General features: G+C 40.5%; 1 protein-coding gene across 3 annotated transcripts in view; it reads right to left on the bottom strand.

Annotated features, from left to right (window-relative positions):
• Positions 1–4,820: 4,820 nt before the first annotated feature.
• lhfpl4a (LHFPL tetraspan subfamily member 4a) overlaps positions 4,821–25,699 on the bottom strand; it is a 79,944-nt gene continuing 59,065 nt past the window's right edge. Inside the window, exons 3-4 of one of the 3 annotated variants that reach the window (XM_084427007.1) lie at positions 25,079–25,095; positions 5,149–5,384 (exon numbers count right to left, since the gene is read on the bottom strand). In XM_084427007.1, the coding sequence (XP_084283133.1) occupies positions 5,331–5,384; positions 25,079–25,095 (71 nt within the window). In that variant the 3' untranslated portion in view covers positions 5,149–5,330. Of the gene's footprint in view, positions 5,385–25,078; positions 25,096–25,699 lie in introns of all 3 variants that reach the window. The other 2 variants (XM_084427006.1, XM_084427008.1) reach the window with 2 other exon arrangements.

Genomic DNA, 25,699 nt, shown 5'->3' with positions numbered 1-25,699 from the left:
TCCACCGGCCTGAAAACAGCCGGGCCAATCAACGAACAGAGGGCGGGCTGAGAGCCGTGACGTAGACGCTGATTGTACCGTGGATGCATAGATTTACTTCACATAATCTGCAAAAGTCGTTCACAGCCATGTTCACTCCGGTATTTCGCTCGATGGTTTAGTTTTTGCATCATACATGCGTTTACAGTGGAAGTTAGATGCGGCTGAGCATGCGCATAACACACGCCATAACCAAACGTTATGTGATTGGCTTACGGGTAACCAATGATTTTAAACTTCAGACAAGCGCCCCCCCGCGAGAGAGAAAACACTTCTCTATTATGCTATTCCAGACTCTGTCTACGAAGCAAAGTGAAGTAGCAGAGTCTGGTATTACCAGGCTATATTATTTATATTGCTGACTTGAAAGAAAAATTAAAACTGAAATCTAACCAGCACAACGAGAGAAGTGAATGGCGCACATGCACGAGTAGTAAAGGTATTATGGATTATTTAAAAAGGTATTTTGGATGAAGTGTTGAGTCGAGGTTCACAAGAAACACCTAGAGCTAGAAAGCAAGAGATGAAACTTCAGTTGAATATATTAATAAAATGACTGCTAGAATGCTTAAGCTGTCAATACGGCTCTTTGAACAGAGTTTAAATAGTGAAGCATTTATAACTGTATATAATACAGCATTTGTAACATTGTAAATGCCTTTACAGTGGGTACGGAAAGTATTCAGACCCCCTTACATTTTTCACTCTTTGTTATATTGCAGCCATTTGCTAAAATCATTTAAGTTCTTTTTTTTTCCTCATTATTGTACACACAGCACCCCACATTGACAGAAAAACACAGAATTGTTGACATTTTTGCACATTTATTAAAAAAGAAAAACTGAACTATCACATGGTCCTAAGTATTCAGACCCTTTGCTGTGACACTCATATATTTAACTCAGGTGCTGTCCATTTCTTCTGATCATCCTTGAGATGGTTCTACACCTTCATTTGAGTCCAGCTGTGTTTGATTATACTGATTGGACTTGATTAGGAAAGCCACACACCTGTCTATATAAGACCTTACAGCTCACAGTGCATGTCAGAGCAAATGAGAATCATGAGGTCAAAGGAACGGCCTGAAGAGCTCAGAGACAGAATTGTGGCAAGGCACAGATCTGGCCAAGGTTACAAAAAAATTCTGCTGCACTTAAGGTTCCTAAGAGCACAGTGGCCTCCATAATCCTTAAAGGGGTGGTTCAGGATTTTCAACATCGGACCTCATTTTCAAGTGAGCCTGTTTGTCATTCATCAGCTGAGACCGTTTTCAAAAAAATTCATCCAGTCCTTACTTTTGGATAGTTCGCTGGTGCTAGGCTAGCGCGAGTCAACGGTAGATGCGTTAGCCTGCCATTAAAAACAGTTTTACCCACTCCACAGTACATCAAAAGCAAATCAATTATAACGCCAGACTACCGATATAAATGTCTGTTGAGAGAATAATGTTAGAAATCAAACTACCCTTTCATCGCATTGCAATAGTTATACTTTGTTCCCTGTGTTTATTAGCACAGTCTACAGCAGCGGCGGAGTGATATTAAGTTACCAAGGCAACCGAGACTCCTACTAGCTAGCTAGACGTCCCGACTGTAGTGCGCTTCTTTTCTGTGTTTACTTTTCGGCGCAGTACTAACCGGAGCAAAGTAAAATTCCACCACTGCTGAGAAACTAGTTCCTGTAAATGTAATGCGATCATTGAGATGCAAGTGTAGTTTGAATTCTAACATTATTCTCTCAACAGACATTTACATCGATAGTCTGGCGTTATATAATTTATTTGCTTTTGGTGTACTGTGGAGTGGGTAAAACTGTTTTTAATGGCAGGCTAACGCATCTACCGTTGACTCGCGCTAGCCTAGCACCAGCGAACTATCCAAAAGTAAGGACTGGATGAATTTTTTTGAAAACTGTCTCCACTGATGAATGACAAACAGGCTCACTTGAAAATGAGGTCCGATGTTGAAAATCCTGAACCACCCCTTTAAATGGAAGACGTTTGGGACGACCAGAACCCTTCCTAGAGCTGGCCGTCCGGCCAAACTGAGCTATCGGGGGAGAAGAGCCTTGGTGAGAGAGGTAAAGAAGAACCCAAAGATCACTGTGGCTGAGCTCCAGAGATGCAGTCGGGAGATGGGAGAAAGTTGTAGTAAGTCAACCATCACTGCAGCCATCCACCAGTCGGGGCTTTATGGCAGAGTGGCCCGACGGAAGCCTCTCCTCAGTGCAAGACACATGAAAGCACACCTGAAGGACTCCAAGATGGTGATAAATAAGATTCTCTGGTCTGATGAGACCAAGATAGAACTTTTTGGCCTTAATTCTAAGCGGTATGTGTGGAGAAAACCAGGCACTGCTCATCACCTGTCCAATTCAGTCTCAACAGTGAAGCATGGTGGTGGCAGCATCATGCTGTGGGGGTGTTTTTCAGCTGCAGGGACAGGACCAATCGAGGGAAAGATGAATGCGGCCAAGTACAGGGATATCCTGGACGAAAACCTTCTCCAGAGTGCTCTGGACCTCAGACTGGGCCGAAGGTTCACCTTCCAACAAGACAATGACCCTAAGCACACAGCTAAAATAACGAAGGAGTGGCTTCACAACAACTCCGTGACTGTTCTTGAATGGCCCAGCCAGAGCCCTGACTTAAACCCAATTGAGCATCTCTGGAGAGACCTGAAAATGGCTGTCCACCAACATTTACCATCCAACCTGACAGAACTGGAGAGGATCTGCAAGGAGGAATGGCAGAGGATACCCAAATCCAGGTGTGAAAAACTTGTTGCATCTTTCCCAAAAAGACTCATGGCTGTATTAGATCAAAAGGGTGCTTCTACTAAATACTGAGCAAAGGGTCTGAATACTTAGGACCATGTGATATTTCAGTGTTTCTTTTTTAATAAATGTGCAAAAATGTCAACAATTCTGTGTTTTTCTGTCAATATGGGGTGCTGTGTGTACAAAAATGAGGAAAAAAAATGAACTTAAATGATTTTAGCAAATGGCTGCAATATAACAAAGAGTGAAAAATTTAAGGGGGTCTGAATACTTTCCGTACCCACTGTATATTAATTTCTGATCAATTGAATGCATCCTAGGTGAATCAAAGACTCAGGTTCTTGAAAACAAAAAATGTCTTAGCATTTCCAAACTTTTGAATGGTAGTGTAGAAATTTATGGGAATTTATGGAGTAGCTGTTTTAGGATTACGGAATAGAAAGCCAAGTCCAGTGCAGTCTAATCTTCCGGCTCCTCATAGCCTCACTCTCCATCTGATCTCAGCATTCATCTCTGGTTTCCCAGTGGAGCATATCAAGAAAATAGAGTAGGAGGGGTTCAAGACTGAGGTAGACGGGGAGCAGCAAAGAAGTCTTTATATAAGGGTTAGGAGGATTTAAGCACCATGGAGTATGTCCATTTCATGTCATCTCCAAAATCCGGCAAAAAGGGGCTGCAGACTAGGGGCCAGACATACCCCCAACAGGGCTTTCCTCTTGAGATGATCCTAATTAGTGTAAACTTTCTTCTCCAGTTCACCTTGAGGGTCTTTGTTTGCTCCAGCCACTGCCACAGCAGAAATTATGCCATTACAAGATAACAAGATAAAGTTTAACACAAAGTGGAGGGAGGTGTTGATAAAAACACAAACACAAGTACAACCTTAGAAGAATTTTGATTTTGCACACAAATTTCTATTTTGTTTGAATGGTTCATCATTATTCAAATATTTAAGGAATTTATAACAAAATATTCAGATTTTCTTATTCGTTGATTTCTATTACGAGAATAAGTTGTTGCATTTTGCATATGTGAAAAATTAAGTCACACCAGTCCATTGAATGTAATGTGAGTTTATGCTAAGAAATTGTGTGAATAATTGTGCAACACATCTTGCCTTGGAAATATAGAGGTAGTCATTTTCATGACTGTGTTCCAAGTCTCAGGAGTCCCTGCTGAAAAATCCAGCATTGCTGGTCACCAGCATGGGAAGCCGGAGTGTTGGTGGACCATGTTGTTTTGTTTGAGAACAGCATCACTATGCTGGTCCATCATCTAGAGTCTAGACCATCACTATACCAGCTAAAACTAGAATATACCAACATGAAATTCATGCTGTTTTATATGCTATATTTTTCAGCAGGGGTCAGCTAGATGTGTTATGGTTAATTTTGTGCTGTACCACTATGCTCTATAGTGTGGTATATGGCAGATAAGGGCCTGAGTAAAATGCAGCATGCAGGGCTTTTCCTCAAGACAAATGATTAATTGGGAAAAACTCTCTGTCCAATGAACACAAAAAGCTGAAGAAAACGTACAATTATGAAATTAATGTAGCAGAGTCCAAAGAATGTTCATTATGCAAATCACCAATCATAAATCTCACAACAGTTCATTGAAAAAGGAAATATCAAGAGAAGAAGTGTCTGTAAAAAAGAAATGTAAGACGAGATTTGCATGCCAAATTAGATGTATGTGGGATGGTGTATTCAGCTGTTGTTAGTGTTTTCTGCTGCACAGCCATAGAATAATCATTGGTACCCTCAGGTGAAATGAGAGATAAAATAATACTGTAAATGTGTTAAATCCACTCCAGTTAGTAGAAGGAATATGATGTGGGTGAATAAATGCTTAATGGCTGTACCCTGTATCCATATAAATATAGAATTTACAATTTAATTAATCAATTAACTCTGATTGCTGACCACATGTACAAAGAGGGGAATTCAAAATTTGTCAGAAAAAGATGGTCTTCAAAATTACATCTGGTGCTGTACAAAATGTTTCTTTTTTTTCTTTTTTTTTTTTTTTTTGTTTATTTAAATTTTTGGCTTGATGTTTTTCCTTTTCATCTGCGTGTCCAGAGTAGCACCCAATCTCTTGTACATATGCATTGATTCCCTTATATTTTCTTAAAGCTAGAAATATGTTCCCCATTTTAGATAAATATTAAAGTCTGAACATAATATCGCTGTTGCAAGCATAATCATGACTATCATCATAATTGTCATCAAAGCATTATTAAATAACAGTAGTAATTTGTGTAACTTTTTACTTTCCCAGAGTTGTTGGTTTATGTAAAGCTGATCTTTTCTTCTTTTTATTGGTTTTAATTTCTCATGGTTTTTAAACTGGTGTATGTTGAATATGTTCTCTTTTTGAAGTGTATTCCAGTCTTTTTCTATATTACAAAGAGCTGCACTAGCAGCATCCTGACTGAGTTTAGAGACACAGGCCTGAGGACAAGGAGAGAGGGATGGAGGAGTAGATAAAGTAGGGAGGATGCTGTGTCATTACGGAAACCGCTGGACACCAAATCGAGGGTCCCTGGTATCCCGGATCTCAATCTAAAACGAAAGAGAGAGAGAGAGAGAGAGAGAGAGAGAGAGAGAGAGAGAGAGAGAGAGAGAGAGAGAGAGAGAGAGAGAGAGAGAGAGAGAGAGAGAGAGAGAGAGAGAGAGAGAGAGAGAGAAATAATTATATACAGAGCAGTGAAGACCTAAAGAAAGAATTAAATATACTTTAAAGAGATAGTTCACCCAAAACTGAAAATTTTGGCATCATTTACTCACACTGATGTTGTTGCACGACTGTACAAGTTTCTTTATTCTGTGGAACACAAGACGATATTTTGAAAAACATCACCGTTTTTTTCTTCCATACAATGGAAGTCGGTGGTCACCAAAATAATTGGGTAACCAACATCTGTCAAAATATATTATTTTGTGTTTCACAGAAGATAGAAACTCATATAAGTTTGAAATGATATGAGGGTGAATAAATAATGACAGAAAAAAATATCCTTTTTGGGTGAACTATCCCTTTAAGCCCAATGAGAAGAAATCAAACATCTGTTAATTCCATGTATACATAATTAAACCAACATCCCATTGGTAAAGATCACAACCCAACACAACAATCCAAACCCCTGGGAATTAGTACAGCATAAAATTACTGACCTAATCAGGAGCAATCAGTGAGCTTATACTAATTACCATATTGATTTGTAATATTTAGTTGTCTGGGAACATTCAAACAAAGGAGGAATTGGAGGAGTGATGACACAGGAGTAGTATGGCATAGCCTGGGTCAGCACAAATTCACAGAGGAAGGGAAAGGTTTCATTCAGACAGATAACACCCTCCTACCTCCTAACCAACTTTGGTCCCTGTTTTGCATCTGGATCTTATAGAACATGTGGAAAACAATTACCAAACCACAGATAAAGAGAGTCTAAAGTGTTTTCTGAATAAACAATTAATCTATAGCTCATTTAATAGACATAAGCTGCGTTTCCAACGAAAGTACCAAGAATAATTTGTCCCAGGAACTTTTTCCCCCAGACCCGTTACTTTCTGCGTTTCTTAAGGTCTAAAGTACCGTGAAGATTAGGCAAATTAGTCCGGTGATGTAGGACTGCAACAGAATTTTAAAAATGGTGGTTGAAATTAAATGCTATGTGGAGTTAACCAATTAAAATGCGGCATGAACTCAATCAATCAGCATGTTCAGCGCCCAAATACCACACCTGAAAGTTCCTGAACTTTGAAAAAGTACTACCTTGCAAGCAAGGACTTTCTGAGAGGAAATTTACCCGGAACTTCATTTAGACCCTGGTTCCTGCGGTCGAAACACACAGAGTAAGTCCCTAGTTCCTGGGGAAAGTTCTTGTGGTGGAAACACAGTTTTATAATATGTCTGTGAATGTGGTAAACCTACAGTTTACACAATGCTTGTATTTAGTTCTGTCTGTTCAATCAAACAAGTACATACATTTTCCCAATGGATCTTATCTCACTCTAGTGTTCTATATGTGTTAGGTTACAAACATTCATTCCTTTTGTTTATGCACTTAACATGAGACATTCTTCAAAAGCTTTTAACCATCTAGTACTGTTAAAAATCTTGGTGTAATCTTTGACTCCTCTCTCTCTTTACTATTTCTGAATTTAAAACTATGCTCAAAACTCTTATTTTCTGAATGTTACCATTCTTAAGTTGTACTACATTTCGTTGTGTCTGATTGTATTCTGCTGTATGCTGCCCCATCTACCTAATTCTCCTTTACTGTACTTTTACTCTCATCTACCTTTTGTATGTTGTCATTGTCCCTTGTCATTATCAATCAATCAATCAATTTTTATTTGTAAAGCGCTTTACAACAACCAAAGTTGATCAAAGCGCTGGACAGAGACAAAAATAAAGGCAAAAAAATAAATGAGTGAAATACAAAACAATACAATAAAATAAAAATACAACACATCTATAAAATCATTATGCTAATCAGTTGTCCATCAGGTGTCAAAGGCTGATCTAAAGAAATGGTGCTTCAGCCTGGCCTTGAACAGGGGCAGGTCCATGATGGAGCGTAATTCCAGGGGCAGAGCGTTCCAGAGTTTTGGCCCCGCTACCGCAAAGGCACGATCACCTTATGCTTTGCTTATGATTATGATGCTTATGATCCTTATGATTATTGCTGCTTGTTCATTGTAAAGCGTCCTTGAGCCCTGGAAAGGCGCTATATAAAGAAAACTTAGTATTATTATTATTATCATTATCATTTTATACATAATTAAGACACACTAAAGAATTCTAATTGGTCTTATAGCCTATAAGTGAATCTATATATATATATATATTTTTTTTTTTGCAAAACAAGAAAATGTTCCTGCAGGTAGAAATCAATGCAAGTTCTAAGTGAACTGACCACTAGTGGCCACTAGTGTTATTGTAACCAAATTACAAGCAATAGCATAAATAAACACCACAGAAAAAAGACACAACTGAAATAAACAGTGCTTATCAGGTTTTTCATGTAGGTCTAACTAAAGTTTTTAGGTACAGAAATTGAATAAAGTAATCAAATGTAAAATAACTCCATAGTCTTAACTGTATAAATTAACTATAGATTAATCCTTATTAAAGTTACAAAAGTTATTCAGACAACAGTAGTGAGAGATTTTTTTTCTTTCTTTTGTTGTTTGATCTACATTAAGGACAGTCAGCAGCAGGTTTATTGGGCTGCTGTCACTTTAAGACCTAATGCACGGATCCAATATACTGTTACACATGCGTTTTCTTTTTCAACTGCTTATGATCACTTAAGACCTAAACGGAACTTAATCCATGTGTGCGCGCTACTGATGTGTGCACGCAGAAAACTGATCACACAGTGTGCGAGTAAAGAAATTAGTTCTCTTGAGTCTTTCACTCTCACCCAAGGCCATCAGGCAGTCCTTACTGTCGAGCCCTAACAGGTGAGTTTAAACGAGAATGCACTTGTTGGCGGTAATGCATAGACAGATTTTGTGTGAAGATGTGGAAAGTGTCAAAATAAAGGTGCCTCTTAATTTTTGTTATATAGGTATTGTTTTTTACGCGTTCCATCATTACACCGTATCGTTAGTCATTTGATTGATGTATCAATCCATTTCAATGTTTTGTTACACCCCTAATAGCTAGTGGATAGCAGCATATAGTGTTGTGGTGTTCCTCTCAGAAATGTATCATACAACCTCATAACACTTGGAATATAATGCACAAGTTGTATGAAAAAGAGCAGCCTGAGGAGTAAATAATATTTTGTTGTAGACCTTTTGTTAAGGTCTTCATGTATCTCTACTGGTGGAGCATGGCACTTTCAACAACTCCCAGGGAACATGCAAAATAATAGAAGAGTAAAACGAATCTTGAATGTATTGAAAGTGGCTTAATTGCATGGGACATTTCTGTGGTCTTTTCTGAGGTTGAATTTTGAATCTACTGTAAAATTGTATTTAAAATTTAAAATCCAGGTATATGTAGATTTAGGGTTTAAGAAAATGTCAATACCGTAGTATTATGATGAATGGCAGGTAATATCCAGCAATATAAATGGTGTTTTAACCAGTTCTTTATTTACCTTTGCACTGCATACAAGCAGAGACTGTCTCCAAATTGTGTGCAGCACTGCATTCACGATTGAGGTTGGTGGAGCCACTGTATGATTTTTTTCCGACAGTTTGAGGATCCACTGTAGTTACGAGCTTTAGTAACAAGCTCTAGTATACAGCTATTTACAAGCTCTAGTATTCAAGCTATGGAATAAAGTTTAGGCAAAAAAAAAACGTTATTAACCAGTTTTTTTTCTAATTTAACCGTTTTCGGAACTGTAATGTTACAGAAGGAACAGAAATATTCCTGATTCTGTTTGGAGTGAACCGATGTCAAATTTCCAATTTCATAGTTCTTCTCTCCCGTGGACTGATCCAGAAGTGAATCAGTGAATCTTAAGGCCACTCAAGGCCCTCTGAGAAAAGTTATGAGTGGGGGCACCTGGCTGTAGTTCCAGACATGGCAAGAAGTTGACAAACCTGTGTAATCAAGTGATCATTGACTCCATCTGAACACTTTCAGGCAAGATGATATACCCCAAGAATGACACCACCTGGACGTTTGTATATACCCCTTATATGACAGACCAAGTTCAGTTAATGCAGCTCTATGCTAAGGAACTGACGATTTAAATAAGGGATATAACTAAAGGAGACATACAAAATGTGCAGTAGCCTAATATGGGTCCCCAAGACCAGAGTTAAGAGATCCACTGTTATAGATGAAGGTGAAGCCCTGCAATATGATATTGATTAGTTCCTGGAAGACAACTGGGGCATTGATCAAACTAAAGGGCATAACCAAATACTCAAAGTCTTTCCATTATTAATACAGTCCAGGTATTATGCATTCAGGACATCCAACTTTGTAAAGATGGTGGCTCCTTGCAGTTACAGTGCGGAAGACAAGTCCTGCATATTGAATATGTGGTGGCAGGGAGACACCCACCTTGCTCATGAAGAATAAACCTGGCTCCGCAGGCCATGAATAGGGATAGATTAGGCTGACTGCCACTACCTCCGAGATGTATTTTTCCATGGGTCCAACTGGTGCAGATAAAGTGAAAAGTAAACCATGATGTAAAGATATAAAGTGAAGAGGCCACCATGAGGCAAAGATGTGCAGGAATATACAGACGAGTATAACAAAAATAAATAAATCTCCTTTCAGTGGTTACTGCAAAGGAGAATACTCTCTGGAGTTGTTGCCTAGGAGATTTAAGCCAGGCATTGACCATTGAGGGCGCTGGTCCTCAGAAGGAAGCTTAACTCAGTAACAGTTAGCCCCTATTTGTCTGCCAGTGCTTTTACGAAAAGTTATCATTAACCCCAGAGTTCACGAGTTCCTTTGCCCATATAATCTTTAAGCTAATAAGGTTAAGCGTATTTGGCTTGCTGTCCACAGTGGAGGGGCTCAAGGAAGCAGCTTCAGCTCGAGCTTAGATATACTTCCCAGTGGGACTACTAATGCTTGGATGATGAGTATGGTAGCAAGATGCCTAAATTATGTTGGGGAGGTGGAGGGATGCCAAAACAGTTGATGCCAGACTAAGGTGAGCGGCTGCTTATATGCTCCGGTGGTTAATTGAAAGATTAGATGGGTTCACTCCTCCCGAAATCACGTTGTGAATTTCACTTAACGAAAACCAACTGTTGGTAAGCAATAGACACCTAACAAGTGACAAGCATCTTCTTTTACAAAGCTTGCAGCTGAATAATGACTAATGGCTTGGTGCAACATAAACAAACAAAGTTACAGATGAGTATCTTATCCTTTATTTTCAACGACAATCCATTTAGTCTCAATGACATAGTCCAATATTCAACTCCCCTGATGAAGGTGAAAAAGAAGATGTGCTTCCCTGCAGTAAATTAAACGATATTACTTCTTCATCTCTTGGAGATTTCGGAAAAATATTACTACAGGGGAGCAGTCTTCCTGCACAGCCACTCCCAGCAGTAAGCAGCATGATGATGTTAATGAACTTTGCTTTGAGGGTTGATTGATGGAAACCAGCAAACACTGGAAGAGGAATCAACTTAGTTGAGACTGATGAGACTGGCTGCATAAATCTCAGACTTTCCCAAAACCTTGCTGAGCCTCAGTGGACAGCCTTCCTCTGATCCCATGATGGCTATTGTAATGCCAAGTTTGAACGAGGAATCACTAGCAGATGGTCAGTTCACAGATTTTAATGAGAATTATCCAGAAAAAGGCAAACAGAAAGAGCTGCCAACAATGGGTATCTGCAGGGCAGCAAGGCATGCAAACAGACTAGCACCAGCAGAGCATAGTCAAAAAACAGGTGAAGAATCTAGGAACCAATGAAACACAAAGACAAAGCATGGGGAATTAACTGAATGGGAATGGCAAGACAGGTGAAACAAGACAGACATGAGTGATTACATAAATTATGAATTGCCCACAAGGTTGGGAGTCTATATGGAAAAACAGATGAATGTGACATAATAAATAACAAACGTTATACTTAAACTCCCTAATGCAGTATTTCTAAACACCGGTCCTGGGGAACCACCGCTCTGCACATTTTGTTTGTTTTCCTTATCTAATAGACCAGTGGTCTGTTGCACAAAGCTAGCTGAACAAACTCTGAGTTTCAGAGTAGGTTTAGAGTTGACAAATCCAGATAAATCGAACCTGGTTTAGATCAGGTTCAGTGATCTCACAAAGCTTAGTATAAAGTTCTCTGTCAACTCAGGTTTGATCCAGAGTTTGAGATTAACTCTGAAGTGCATGCACCTGAACGTGTGACATGTGCGGCAAACAGCCAATCACACAGAACATGGAGAGCATCAGTTTGATTCACTTCTCGCAAGAGACGGCACAATTCACTTCTCTTCTAAAGATTAAGAGATCATTTTGAAAATTATCATGAAATTAAAAGCGTTTACAAGGCAGGAATAAACATTGCTGCTGCAGCCAAAGTTTGAGAAGGCAACTGAAAGAAAAGATCTGACTTTATCAATGCATGATGTAAATCAAAGAAATGGGCCTAATAATTATAGGTTCACAAAGACCTCAAATGAATCATCATCATCAGCAGTCCGTTGTGTATCGACGATGACTGTCTGGATTGGAGACTATTGTAGGCAGGCTCTCATGTGGGCTAGAAGGCCTGCTCTCGATCTACAGCAGCGATGGCATTTGCTACAGACAAAGTCTTTTGCTGCAGTGGAATAGTGCCGCCTCTCATGGGCTTTCTCATATTCTTTCTGAAGCTTTTTCTCAACAGCTGTGACTGCTGTTTTCAATCTGCGCTGCCATTTCTCACGCTGCAGGGCCTGTTCCTCCCAGCTTTCCGGGGAGATCCCGGTGTTCCTCGTATGCCTTTTCAGGGCATCTTTGAAACGCAGTTTTTGACCACCACGGCTTCTTTTGCCCTCTTTTAGCTCTGCGTAAAAAACTGCTTTGGGCAGTCGGCTGTCACTCATCCGGCGCACATGTCCAGCCCATCGCAGTTGTGATAATGTAATAAGGGCTTCAACACTGACAGAGCCAGCTCATTGGATTACCTCTACATCTGGGATTCGATCCTGCCATCTGATGTGTAAGATGGCACGTAGATGACGTAGCTGAACTCGTGTGAGTATTTTGATATGCCTGCTGTAGAGCATTAAACACTCGGTGGCATAGAGCAGGCAAGGAAGTACAGCAGCATTGTAGACTTTCACTTTTGTGCTGTATGAGATGTCGTGACATCTCCAGAGGCGCTTTTTTAGAGCCAAAAGACTTGGTAGCAGACTGAATTCTCCTCTCAACTTCCAGATCTGAGGAGTTTGTGTAGGTCACTGTACTGCCAAGGTATGTGGAGGCCTTGACAGATTTCAGGGGCTCTCCATGCACCATCACTGGCTGTGGCTCTCTCATATTTTTGGAGCACATTGGTGGTGGTTGATACAAAAGTTCGGTCTTAGAGATGTTAATGTTCAGTCCGAACAGATCTACTGCCCACGAAAGCCGGTCTACTATATGTTGCATGTCTTCAGCATTGCTAGCCATGAGAGCAGAATCATCTGCATAGAGCAGCTCTCGGATGCATAGTTCTCTGGTCTTAGTGGTTGTTCTAAGTTGGGCTAAGTTGAAAGACTTGCCGTCTGTCCTAGTGCGAATAAAGATCCCCTTGTGCAGATCAAAGCCCATTGAATCTAGCACAGCTGTGAGGTATAGCGAGAAAAGCGTGGGTGCAAGCACGCATCCCTGTTTCACACCATGGTTAACTTCAAAGGCTTCACTGGGTTCCCCACCAATGAAGACTTGTCCTTTCATCCCTGTGTGAAACTGCTTGATGATGTTAACAAGCTTCTCGGGGAATCCATAGATCTGTAAGACTTTCCAAAGAGTTTCTCGATCGACCGTGTCAAAAGCCTTTGAAAAATCTACAAACACCACAAAGAGAGACTGATGTTGCTCCACTGCTTTTTCCTGTAGCTGCCGTAGAGTAAAAATCATATCAGTGGTAGATCTCCCCGACCTAAAGCCTCATTGACTCTCTGGTAAGACTTGCTCGGCGATGTTTTTGAGCCTACTAAGTATGATTTTAGCCAGAACTTTGCCTGTTATGGCTAACAAGTAAATGCCTCTGTAATTTCCACAGTCTGCTCGGTCTCCCTTTCTCTTGTAGATTGTGACAATCAGTGCATCCTTGAAGTCCTGAGGTACACACTCATGAACAAGGCAGCTGTTAAAAAGTTTCAGGAGCTCCTCTCTGAGTACTCTTCCTCCTTTCTTGAGCACCTCTGAGGGGATTCCATCTAGACCTGGTGCTCTGTGGCTTGCTGTGGCCTTTAGGGCTTTCTCAAGCTCTTCCATAGTGATCTCATAGCAGAGGTCATCACGACTCTGGTGTCCCTTTAGCCATTTACAGGCATCTGGTTCAGCGGATCCTTGCTGATTTAGCAGATTACAGAAATGCTCTTTCCATCTAGAGTTTTCCTCCATCTGCTGACTTGACAGGTACCACTGCATTGCTCCTTGGACAATAGATGGCCTTTACTCCTGTAAACAATCCATGATAGTCATGGTTGTCAGCCATGCTTTGCAGTTTTTCTGCCTGCCTACGCCACCAGTCGTTCTTTATTCGCCTCACCTCTCTCTGTACTTTGGCCTTGATCTCAGCAAAATCAGCCCTACTCCCATTAGAGTTTTCCTGCAGATATCGCTTATGCAGGAGGTGCTTTTCATCCAGCAGCTTCTAGATCTCCTCATCATGTTCCTGAAACCAGTCAGGAGTCCTACGCTGTGGGTGACCTAAGGTAATTTCTGCTGCAGAATAGACTGCCTTCTTCAGTGCTTGCCATTGTTCTTCAATGTCCTCTGATCCTACTGTTTTGACTTTTGCACCATTTACTGCAGATGACACAGTTTCAGCCAGTCTTCTGCAGTGCTCTTCATTTGCAAGCTTTCCAAGATCAAGTTTTTTAGGGGTTGTGCCATTAGTTTTTCTCCTTGGCGCGGTTATCTTGTGTCTGATCTGACACCTCACAAGGTAATGGTCAGTAGAACACTCCGCCCCACGCATGACCTTGGTGCACATGATCTCATGAAGCCCGCTCCTACGGGTAACAATGTAGTCTAACAGATGGTAGTGTCCAGAGCGTGGGTGTTTCCATGTGAAGAAGTTCTTATCTGGCTGGCTGAAGAAGGTGTTCGTGAGACATAGCTCTTGTTGAGCACAGAAGTTAAGCAGGAGGTCTCCGTTGGTGTTCTTTTTACCTTTGCCAAACTTTCCAATGATTCGAGCATAGGTTTCACAGTCACTTCCCACCCTTGCATTAAAGTCACCCACAACTAACAACTTGTGTTGTGGGGGGACTCTGCTTACAATCGTTGTCAGCTCCTGGTAGAAAGCCCCCTTTTCCTCATCTGGGTAGGTCATGATTGGGGCATACACATTGACAATGGTCAAATGCCTGTTGTTATCAAGTGGTACACATATAACCATCATCCTCTCAGAGACGAATGTTGGCAGAGTTGTCAGCTTGATCTTGTTGTCGACAGCAAAGGCCACACCAGCGTCTCTCCTTCCCTCTTTCTTCCCAACCCAGAAGAAGGTGTAGTTTTCCTCTTGCACCTGACCCTGACCCTCAACCCTGGTCTCTTGAAGTGCAGCAATGTTCACTCTATATCGTTGTAGTTCTTTTGCAATCTGCAATCTCAGCCCACTGGTGCTCAGGATTCAGTAATGCTGCGACCATCAGCTGTGAGCCGCCTGTGTGCAAGGTTTCCGCTATCAGCTCCCAGCTACTTCAACCTGCTGATGTTGCGTTCCCCTCATCACCACAGGGCTTCCACCTACGCCTCCAGTCAAGATGCCTTGCACAGTGAAAAAGGCAGTTGGCGTCGTGCCCCCACCAGACTGTCTCTTTGGACCTCCACGCCGGTTACCACGTGGTGCACAAAGGTGCAACAAACAAGGTTGGCGAGGAGGCTGGCCCGTAGTAGCATCTTACTTGCTGTTGACGCCATCCGTTGACCATGGTTGTGGTTCTTCTGCATACCATCTTGTGTTTGCACCATTGACTACGTTTACAAGCTGTCAATATTCGGGTTATGGTCGGGTTAAGGTCACTATTTGGGTTTCTGAAACATTCGGAATAACCCGTTTACATAAGTGAGTAGAGAGAGTTACTCCTGTATACATGGAATTTGTAATCAATTGGCAATATCCCGATGTAAACGGCGACGCACGGTTAGCGTCTGGACGTACGGACAACTTTAAGACATAATATGCGTCATTTCTGATTCTTCTTCCTGTATCCAAAGACAACAACAACAGCAGCAGCACGCGGATAATGAATAGTTCGGGGCAGATAGCGATCGCCTTTGTTTGCACTTTCCTCCTTGCTCCAAAAGTGTGGTGCTGTGCTGCATCTCGCCAACCTCTACTTCTTGTTTACTTCCGGTATACTGCACGCGGGTTTTTGTATGCGCCGTCTCTATTCAAAAGACCAAGATTCCTTGCGAATAGAACATGCACAGAACACAAATCAATGTTCCTTTTGATGGGGATATGCCGATACGCGTTTACATGACCAAATATTTGGGTTAGAAAAGGGGTACCCCAGGGATCATATCCGGGTTTTTGCCGGTGTTTGCATGGCCGTGCGCGACCGGGTTATTGCTAATATCCCGGTTTTGAACGGGTTATTGGCTGCATGTAAACGTAGTCACTGACTCAAACTAGTGGGTTCCTCGCTGCTCACAGCAACCGGCACCCTGCTGCCAGTGCCTTAGACACCCTAAACCCCTTAAGGGGGGTCTGCTCGGTTTTATGGCGCCGACCATGTACTCGCCAGTTACATGTAGGTATTCACGACTTCTTGTGCGCATTTTACAGGTGTTAGCTGGGTGTAGCTATCCCCACGCACAGCCTCCCCACTCTGCCCGGATGCAGTTTAACGTCAATGCCCAGGACATGCCTCATGTCAATGCCTCAAATGAATACACGTTGTTTAAAAGCATTATATATGAATACATGTTTTATATGTATATTAATTTAAAAGCAAAGTTTAATATGACTTGTCAAGTAATAAGCTGTAATAATTATATGAATATATTAGATTAATTAAAAGTAATTATAATTAATTTAATATAAATATAATAAATAATTAGCAGCAAAAGATGAGCAAAGATTTTTTCACTATTAACTGTTTTAATTTGGAACGAGACAGGCCGGCGGAGTGGCTTTATTGCATCAGATACATGTCAGTTTGCTCACAGGTGATTGGTCCAGTTTGGGTTTGCGATCTCTAACTCATAATAAAACCTGCTCCAGAGCAGGTTAGCCGTGTAGCAAGTTACCATGGGGATGAACACTGCTAAAAACCAATCCACCTTCTTCAGCCTGAAAAACCAGTTTGCTCAAACTAATCTCGAATTTGTGTTCGAATTCGAACCAGCTTTGTGCAACAGGCCACTTATTCAAATCATCAGCTCATTAGGAGAGAGCTCCATGAACTCAACTCTGTGAGTCAGATAAGAGAGACTTCAGAGAAAGGTTCACTGTCTTCCTTGCTGTTTTAATAATAGCACTTTCTGATGACTCACGTTGAAACATCAGCCAATTTAACAAAAATGAGATTACACACGAGTCATAATAAATCATTGTGGGTTTTGGGAGCAAATGCAATTTACAGTAAAGGATGATTTACACAAACAATAATTTGCCATACACAAGCAATATTTTATATTTAAATAAAATATAAAACTACTAATAATCTGTATATGACACTTTTAACTCTGTGGCAATGTGTCAAACCTACACCCATAATTGTACACCTTTCTTAAATTCAGTACAACTAGGATTGTCACTGGATTTTTGTTAGATTACCAGAGAGGTAACTTTTCGTAACCTAAAAATTTTATGATCAGGATAAGTTTCTGATCAGTATTTTTATATGAGAAGCTAGAAGCTGATACTTGACTCTTCCCTCAACATGTCTTTATTATGACTGTGGGCACATCTTATCTCAACTTTGTAACATGAGTTACAAAATTGTGTTTCCAAGAGATCCTTAGGCTGGAAGTATGAGGCTGTGCTTTAATTGGAAAAAGTTTTGTTGGGTTGAGTGGTGTAACTAGGATTGTATGTATGCAAAAAACACTTTAAGGGATTTTTACCACTATCTGTTAACTTAAAAAAAGTTAAATTTGAGGTAAATAATCATAGTTAACTCAGTTTTGCCATTAAACCCTGGCAACCACTTAGGGTTGCAGTGCTTAATTTGTAAATGAATAATTGCAAGATCAAAACAGCAATTAAAAGGCACTGTGACCGACACTGACCATGCAACTTCAGTTTTCCAGGGATGATGTCACTAAACAGTGATGGCACAATTATAAGAGCATCATTTATACGATTCTGAATGGCCCTATCTACATGTAAATATGTTGAGACCAAAAAATATTATTCTCCCTCACCTTTGACGTTGTTGCCTCTTCCATTACATCTATTTCTGATTAACGAGTTTGTTTGCCCATAAAATCTTTAAGATATTAGGTTAAACTTATTTGGCTTGCTGTCCACTGAAGATGGGCTCGATGAAGCAGCTTCAACTCAAGCTCTGATATACCCCCCAGTGGCTAAATGTAGGATATGATAATTGAAGGGCAAGGTACCTGAGATGAAGGTGGAGTTTGGGGAGGTGGAAGGATACTGGAACAGCTGATGCTAGAGAGAGGTAAGCGGCTGTTTATATACTCAGGCTGTTGATTGAAAGATTAGATTGGCTCACTCCTCCCTAACTTACGTTTAGGAACTTAATTTATGACTGATCTAACTCCTGTTGCTTGTGACTCCCGCCTCCCGGTCTCCTGATTAGTATTAGTAATAGTATTAGTATTAGTATTATATCCATCTTCGGGATCTCTTTTGATCAGAAACACCATCAGCTTTACTTAGCTTAAAAATAAATAAAAATAAGCTTGACTGTCTTTGTCATTTTGGCGATATTTACTTATTTTTATTAGGATAACTTGTCAGGCAAAACAATAAGCACCAACGAATGACAGTGATTTTGAACTTGGTCAAAAATATATATGCTGAGGGCCAATAGCAAAACATAACCTCCAAATATATCTGCATAAACCCACGCTCTCTTGGTCTCTCACACACACAATCACCATGTAATGAACTTGTTGAAGGGATAGGTCACCCAAAAATACAAATTCTTTCATCATTTACTCACCCTCAAATTGTTCCAAAACTAGGAACTAGAGTTTCTTTCTTCTGTTGAACACAAAAGAAGATATTGTGAAAAATATGGGGATGCACAATAACCAAATAGTTGTGGGGCACCACTGCCTTCCATAGTATATATATTTTTTTTCCATACTATGGAAGTCAACGGTACCCCACAACTGTTTGGTTACATGTGAAGACAACATGTCTTCCTTTGTGTTCAGTAGAACAAAGAAATTCATACAGGCTTGAAGGTGAGTAAATGATGGCATGATATGATGAAATGATAACTATTCCTTTAATGCCGGATTGTTTAAAAACAAATGCCAGAACACCAAATTCCAAAATTTGACATTTTCTGGAACAGGATCCAGCAGCATCCAACTCAAACTTAAGCACTGGGTGGTTGCAGAGTTTAATGGCAAAACTGAGTTAATGAAAGTAAAGTACAGAAATTAGCCATTGGATTGAGAGTTTGAGGATGATAAAGATGGAGACTTTTTTGAGGATGTCAATTTAATCGAATAGGTCACCCAAATATTTGCTTTTCTTTCTTCTGTGGAACATAAAACAAGATATTTTGAGAAATATTTTTGAGAATATTTGTAGTGTTTTTTCCCCCTTTCTTCCATACAGTTGAAGTCAATGGTCACCAAAACTGTTTGGCTACCAGTGCATACAGGTTTGGAATGAGGAGAAAATGGGTGTATACATGATGACAGAATTTTCTTTTTTTGTGAACTATCCCTATAATTTCTGTCATTTTATTATGCAGGATGGGACTACACACAGACAAACCTATAAACATAAAAGTATTCATCAAATCCAGCCTATACTTGGAGAAGATAAACAGTTTAACAAATAGTTGTTCATTTTGGCTATACACACAAGTTTTTATACAAGTGCCGTTGTTACTATTTGAATTTTTTGAGAGTTGATTTGGCTGTAGAATGTGATTGTTACTAAAATGACCAAAAAGACCCCCCACAAAAACCTGTAGGTAAAGCACTCAGAAGAGGATCATATTTATCTGCAGTCCTCAGCTTTTTTCAGTGACAAACGCTTTGAAAGTTCAATTTAAAGACTAGAAATTAAACACTGAATATGTTCGAACAATACTGTTTGAAGATTTTTTTTTCTAACATTTTAATTTTAAGGTCTGTCATTTTTAAAAGTAGATTTAGCTTTGACTGGAAGAAAAAAACAGTGTCTGAGTGTTTCAGAAATACATTTAAAAAAAATATATAGCCTATATATTATAAGCATTGTAAGATAATCGCATTGTGTACCCCAGCATCATGAATTTAATCAAATTGTGAGCTGATTGAATCTTTACACCCCTAGTGGGGAGTGTTGACTTTAAGGCACTGGTTAATAGTACATCACTATTTTTTTAAGGACTACACCACTGATTGAAACATTTTCCAGGTCATCTAATACAGTGCTTCTCAAACCTGTCCTATATTTCTCCCTCAACACGCCTGATTCAACTCATCAGTTCATTAGCAGAGAATGCAAGACTTGCATTGGGTGCCTGATAAGAGAGATATACACAGTGAGCAGTGCTGGGGTCCCAAGGGCAGGTTTGAGAAGCACTGCTTTAATAAGTAGGACTGCATGTGAATGCATAACAATGTGAAATGACCAAGTGTGACTGCTTCACCTAAACACACAATAGTTATGCTATTGCCAAGGAATTTATAGTACACACAAAAGAACAAAACAAAGGAGAGTAAAACACCATTTCATAATCACTGGAACCGACAGAATCAGTAAATATTCCATGTATGAAGTTCCTTGTTAAAGATTAAAGCTACATGCTATGATTGCATGCTTAGTTTTTGGAGGGAATGGATCAATAGGGCTTGGGCGCCGCGTTGCATTCTGGGACGTGGCGGCCATGTTGATGGCCTCACGAATGTAAACATACAGCAAGTCGAACGAGGAGAAGCAGAGTTGGGAGAAAGAAAAAAGATGTTAAAATCCCGAAAAGGATGTGGAATTTACCGGGATACGTTAAATAGGGAAGCCAGGGACCGGTATGTGGACAAATTTTCCTGTAAAATATCCCGTATTTTAATAACTTACTCTCATAACATTAACGTTAGCCCTTTCATCGGACCTGTCAGTCTCTGTACTATTGTCCTGTTGCTACCCCCTTGCCCTTCCAGCGAAACAGATGTTTTCAAAGCATCGTTTTGCTTACTTGAAGGCAACCTTAGTGTGATATTGGCCTTTTTAAGATAACAGCGTGGATGTTGTGAGAGCACGATTTCACGCCAATCTGTAAGCAAAGTCACGTTAGACTTAGCTTCACAACTCGCTTAGTTAATGCAGCAGTTTTGTAGTACGAATTTCTGCTGTCAGCAGAGGGATAGCAACAGAAAGATGAATGTTGAAATTTTCATTTTCGGGATATTTTATAGGAAAATACTAAAACGGGAAGACAGCGGGAAAAGAGCTCAAATACGCGAGAAACCCGGAAAAAACGGGAGGGTTGACAGCTACTAACTACACTTTTTTGCCGATTTTGTCCACATACCGGTCCCTGGCTTCCCTATTTAACGCATCCCCGTAAATTCCACATCCTTTTCGGGACTTTAACATCTTTTTTCTTTCTCCCAACTCTGCTTCTCCTCGTTCGACTTGCTGTATGTTTACATTCGTGAGGCCATCAACATGGCCGCCACGCCAAGTAATGACATCACGACGCCCAAGCCCTATTGATAAGAGACAGCGAAGTTAAACTGTACTACAATAGGGGTTATGCAGAGCACCCAGCGTTCGAACCGGAAAACAGGTCTAAGCATTTCCGCATTTCACTTCCGTACACATCTGCAGCGGTAGGTGATCTCTGAGGTAACTGTTAATGTTCGCTTATTATAATAAAATTCTTATTTCTGATCAAACTTTAATTAAAATGTCACGAATGTTGAAATTTCAGAAACGAGAACATCCAAACAGCAGTTTTTGTTGTGTGCCGATCTGCTCTGTGTCGGGGAAAATTGAGAGTCATAGTTACTCCTGCCGTTTACACGCGCTTCATTGAATTTCTTAACTTTTGACATTCAGAGCACTGGGCAGAAATCACATTGCGTCGACACCCAACGCGGGCCTTCGCGATGCTTTGTTTTAATTAAACAGTCGGATTCCCCTGGTCCCCGGAGAGCCCGCCTCGGCACCAGCGACACCGGGGACCCGGCCCCCCGAGGGAGCCCGCCGGACGGCGGGGGACAGGGTCTGAACACACCGAGACCTCGGACGGGAACGGGAAGGGGCGCCGCGGGTCAAAAATACATAATTGAAGGTTGACCAGCATAAACACACAGGACATCGTAGTAATTATACTGTTGGTACTATAACCCATCGCTAAAATGCAGTCTTCATTTGATTGTTTTATTCGTCTGCGAGCAAAAATAAAAGGCTAAACTACTGATAGCATACAAGTCTAAACTAACTAACTGTTTACTGATAGTTAGCTAACGCTATATCGGGTGCCATTAGCAAAAGCTACATAATTATACTACATACCTTCATAATTATGAATAAATGAGTAAAACTTAAATCCCTTGTCTAACAGAGTACTCTGGGCTCTGGACGTCCGTTTGGCAATACGGTGTACATCTGAAATTGATATTAGGGGCAGCTCCTGTAAACACCGGCTATAGAAGGTCGCCATTACTACGCTGTGTTTACCTCAGTAGCTGACGGCCGGAAGTAGTTAAACCTGTTTTGTAGAACCCGGAAGAATGTTGCGCATAACCCCTATTCGCTCCGTGCACGGCGACCGTTGACGTTCGAAATTGAGTGTGCGGGCCAGTACTTCCGGTGATCTGACAGCGAGAGCGAGAGACAACAGCGACCGAGTTCCATTACCACAGAGATATTTTTTCACAATGAGTCTTTTAAGGATTCAAGAGAGACTTGCCTTTCAGAGGGTGAAGGCCTTTCAGCACTTCATCGTTGTGTGCCTTTATGTACCATTTCGTCACGTTACAACAGTTAAGTCAGCTTTCATGCATTCCCCTTTGACGCCACGGGACGGGCTGAGTGGATGCAGAAGATCCGGAGGGATGACAGTGGCGCAAAAAGTGGGTATGCGCTATATGCGGCGCATAGGGGCGCAGCACCAGTGGGGCGCCAAAGCGATGGTAAAGAAAAATATTTTAAAAAACTATACGTAGCTGCTGTTGTGCGTTTCTAAATAATTTCTGCATTTCTTCAATGTTATATAACTTTTTAGATGACTAACAGACTAGAGTAGGATATTCATAAGATTCCATCATAGAATTTTGACATAGAGAGAAGGGGGGATAATATCGGAAGCAGGCGGGGGCGCCGTGAGCGCTGAGCGAGCAGGTACGAGTCGAAAAAGATGGATAAAGCAAAAAAGCTGTCGGGATTAAAAATAGAAAAAGAAAGAGGGAAAAGGAGATGGCATGTCAATTGATGCGCCAGCAGCTAAATAAGTGGATGGTCAAAGGCAACAGGTGGGATTTAAAGTGTGACGTCCACGCATGTAGGCTAGGAGATTCCCTGTGGGCCGACGTGCTTTTTGGGCCGATACATCTACTAGGCTATTTTTTTTGTCTTTGTCTTAAAGGAGAACTCCGGTCAATTTTAACATTGAGCTCATTTTTCTGTAAATTTGGAGTGCTGTCAATACAGAGAACAACGACAAAAATCAGTGTTGCCTACACCGTGTTATCCTCTTTTTAAAATTTGCACCCTGTTGACTTCAATGGGGCAAGTTTTAAACCTGCTTTTAGCCTCTTAACATCCTTGATGTGTCATTACAAGTGCCCAGCCATGTGAGTGATTCCTTCAGAGTGATCACGGGTGAATCTGACTGGAGTAGATGTGAAAGATATTAATAAAAATGATGTTATTTCAGCCAGCGCACATACCTGTATTTACATCCTGTTTTCGGTTGAAGTCCACAGTAGTCGATTGTCGAGTTCACACGCATAGGTTTAGTTACCTATGATCACGCGCGTGAACTCGACAATCGATTACTATGGACTTCGACCGAAAACAGGAAGAAAATACAGGTATGTGCGCTGGCTGAAATAACATAATTTCTATTATATCTTTCACATCTACTGCAGTCAGATTCACCCGTGTTCACTCTGAAGGAATCACTCACATTAGCTGTGCACTTGTAATGACACATCAAGGATGTTAAGAGGCTAAAAGCAGGTTTAAAACTTGCCCCATTGAAGTCAACAGGGTGCAAATTTTAAAAAGAGGATAACACGGTGTAGGCAACACCGATTTTTGTCGTTGTTCTCTGTATTGACAGCACTCCAAATTTACAAAAAAATGAGCTCAATGTTAAAATTGACCGGAGTTCTCCTTTAATGGACCATAAATTGGGGCCAAAATTGTTGCTGCATACCCCTCTGACACTGGGTAGTTGCGCCCAGTTCAACCCGACCAAATTTTTAAATGCATATCATTTTCAGTGTATTCCACTTGTGCGTTTCTATGCTTTCTATTACTGCATTTATTTTGTGCAAGTGAGATGAGTAAAGATCTGTTTCATAAATCATTATCTGTTTGGTGTTTATAAGCAGCACATACAGTATTATAGCCTACTACATGTAAAATATACACAAACTTACCTATATTAAATTGTTTGTGGTACCTACAGTTAAAAATGTAAATGTAAAATATGTGATGATAATATTGATCGAGCAATTGATGTAAGTAAGTAAAAATATATAGACAGCGATTTTTGTGTGAGCATATCAGTGAACACCCCTGACCACTCGGTGAGTTTCACGTCTTTGTAAACGAAAGTTTAATGTGTTTTAGGAAGGATTGTTCCAGTGCACCTATGCAACCATTGTGGAGGTGGGGGGATGCTACCACAGAAACCGAAAATTCTCGGGCCAGCAGCATATGTGTCCAAATTTCAATCTTAACCGTTCTATTTCATCAGAAACTATCTGAAAACAGGGCTTTAAGTGTAAAATACCGAACTTGTCCTTTAACACTGCAAATATAATATTGTGTGTGCCTGTGTGTTAAATGCTTTTGTATACTGTAGAAGCTTTCATTAGCACAGGGAAACGTTTACTTATCATTTTGGTTTACAATGTTTTATAATATAATAGTCTTGTACATGTTAGACTCAAAAGGCATATTCATGTAGTATAGAACAGGACAGGACAGATATTTACTTCCATGCTCTGCAACATAGGTTTTGACACATGCACTTTTTTTCATGCAGTCTTTTCCTGCTATAAACAATAAATGTCTTGCTATGATTTTTTTTGTTTATTGTCTACCCATTAAGTGACATTCATAAATAATATGTGTGCTAAAATGGGGATTAAATAATCTAAGCTAATTTCTAACCATGACAACAAAGAGTACATATAGTAAGGAAGGTACTACAAGACTACAAGACTTTTTACAAGAACTTCACACAACCACAAGATTCATAGCAGCAGGACAACTTACCCTGGATACTGCCAAATCTGTGAAGACAGAATAGAAGTGGTTATTTAGTAAGGTGTGTATATGTGTGTGTGTGTGTGTGTGTGTGTGTGTGTGGTCCTGGTAAACCCTATATGGGGACAAAATGTCCCCACAAAGATGACAATATCTGAAATCCTTGTCCTTCTGAGGATTTTTTTTTTTTATCCCTATAAGGAAAACAGCTTATAAATCATAATAAGTGATGTTTCTTGAAAATGTAAAAATGTAGAAAGTTTTCTGTGATGGATAGGTTTAGGGGTAGGAAATAGAATATACAGTTCTCTATCGATGCGGTTCACTTGTATTGTGTCACTAGCTGCATTGGGGAAAACAAATTTTTCTCTGATTACTGAAGCCTTATAGCCTGGCAAGCCAGACCCACATCAAGATGTTGGGTCTGGGAACTCACCATTGGCAGGGCTCAATCCGAGGGGCGGGATAAACGGTTGTCTTTCAAATTCCCTCTGCACGCAATAGGATAGCGCTACAACCAACCACAGCGTTTTCCCACCAGCTGAGCTAGTTGACAGATTAAACTTTTGCCGCTTCTGGTCGGCAAAACTACGAACACATCTTCCTTTTTTAAGCATGACTTCAGTGCCG

The sequence above is a fragment of the Rutilus rutilus genome (assembly GCF_951802725.1).
Source record: "Rutilus rutilus genome assembly, chromosome: 12".
In the NCBI taxonomy this organism is placed as follows: Eukaryota; Metazoa; Chordata; class Actinopteri; order Cypriniformes; family Leuciscidae; genus Rutilus; species Rutilus rutilus.
The sequence above is the reverse complement of the archived record's forward strand: the minus strand, read 5'-3'. Positions and strand labels throughout refer to the sequence as shown.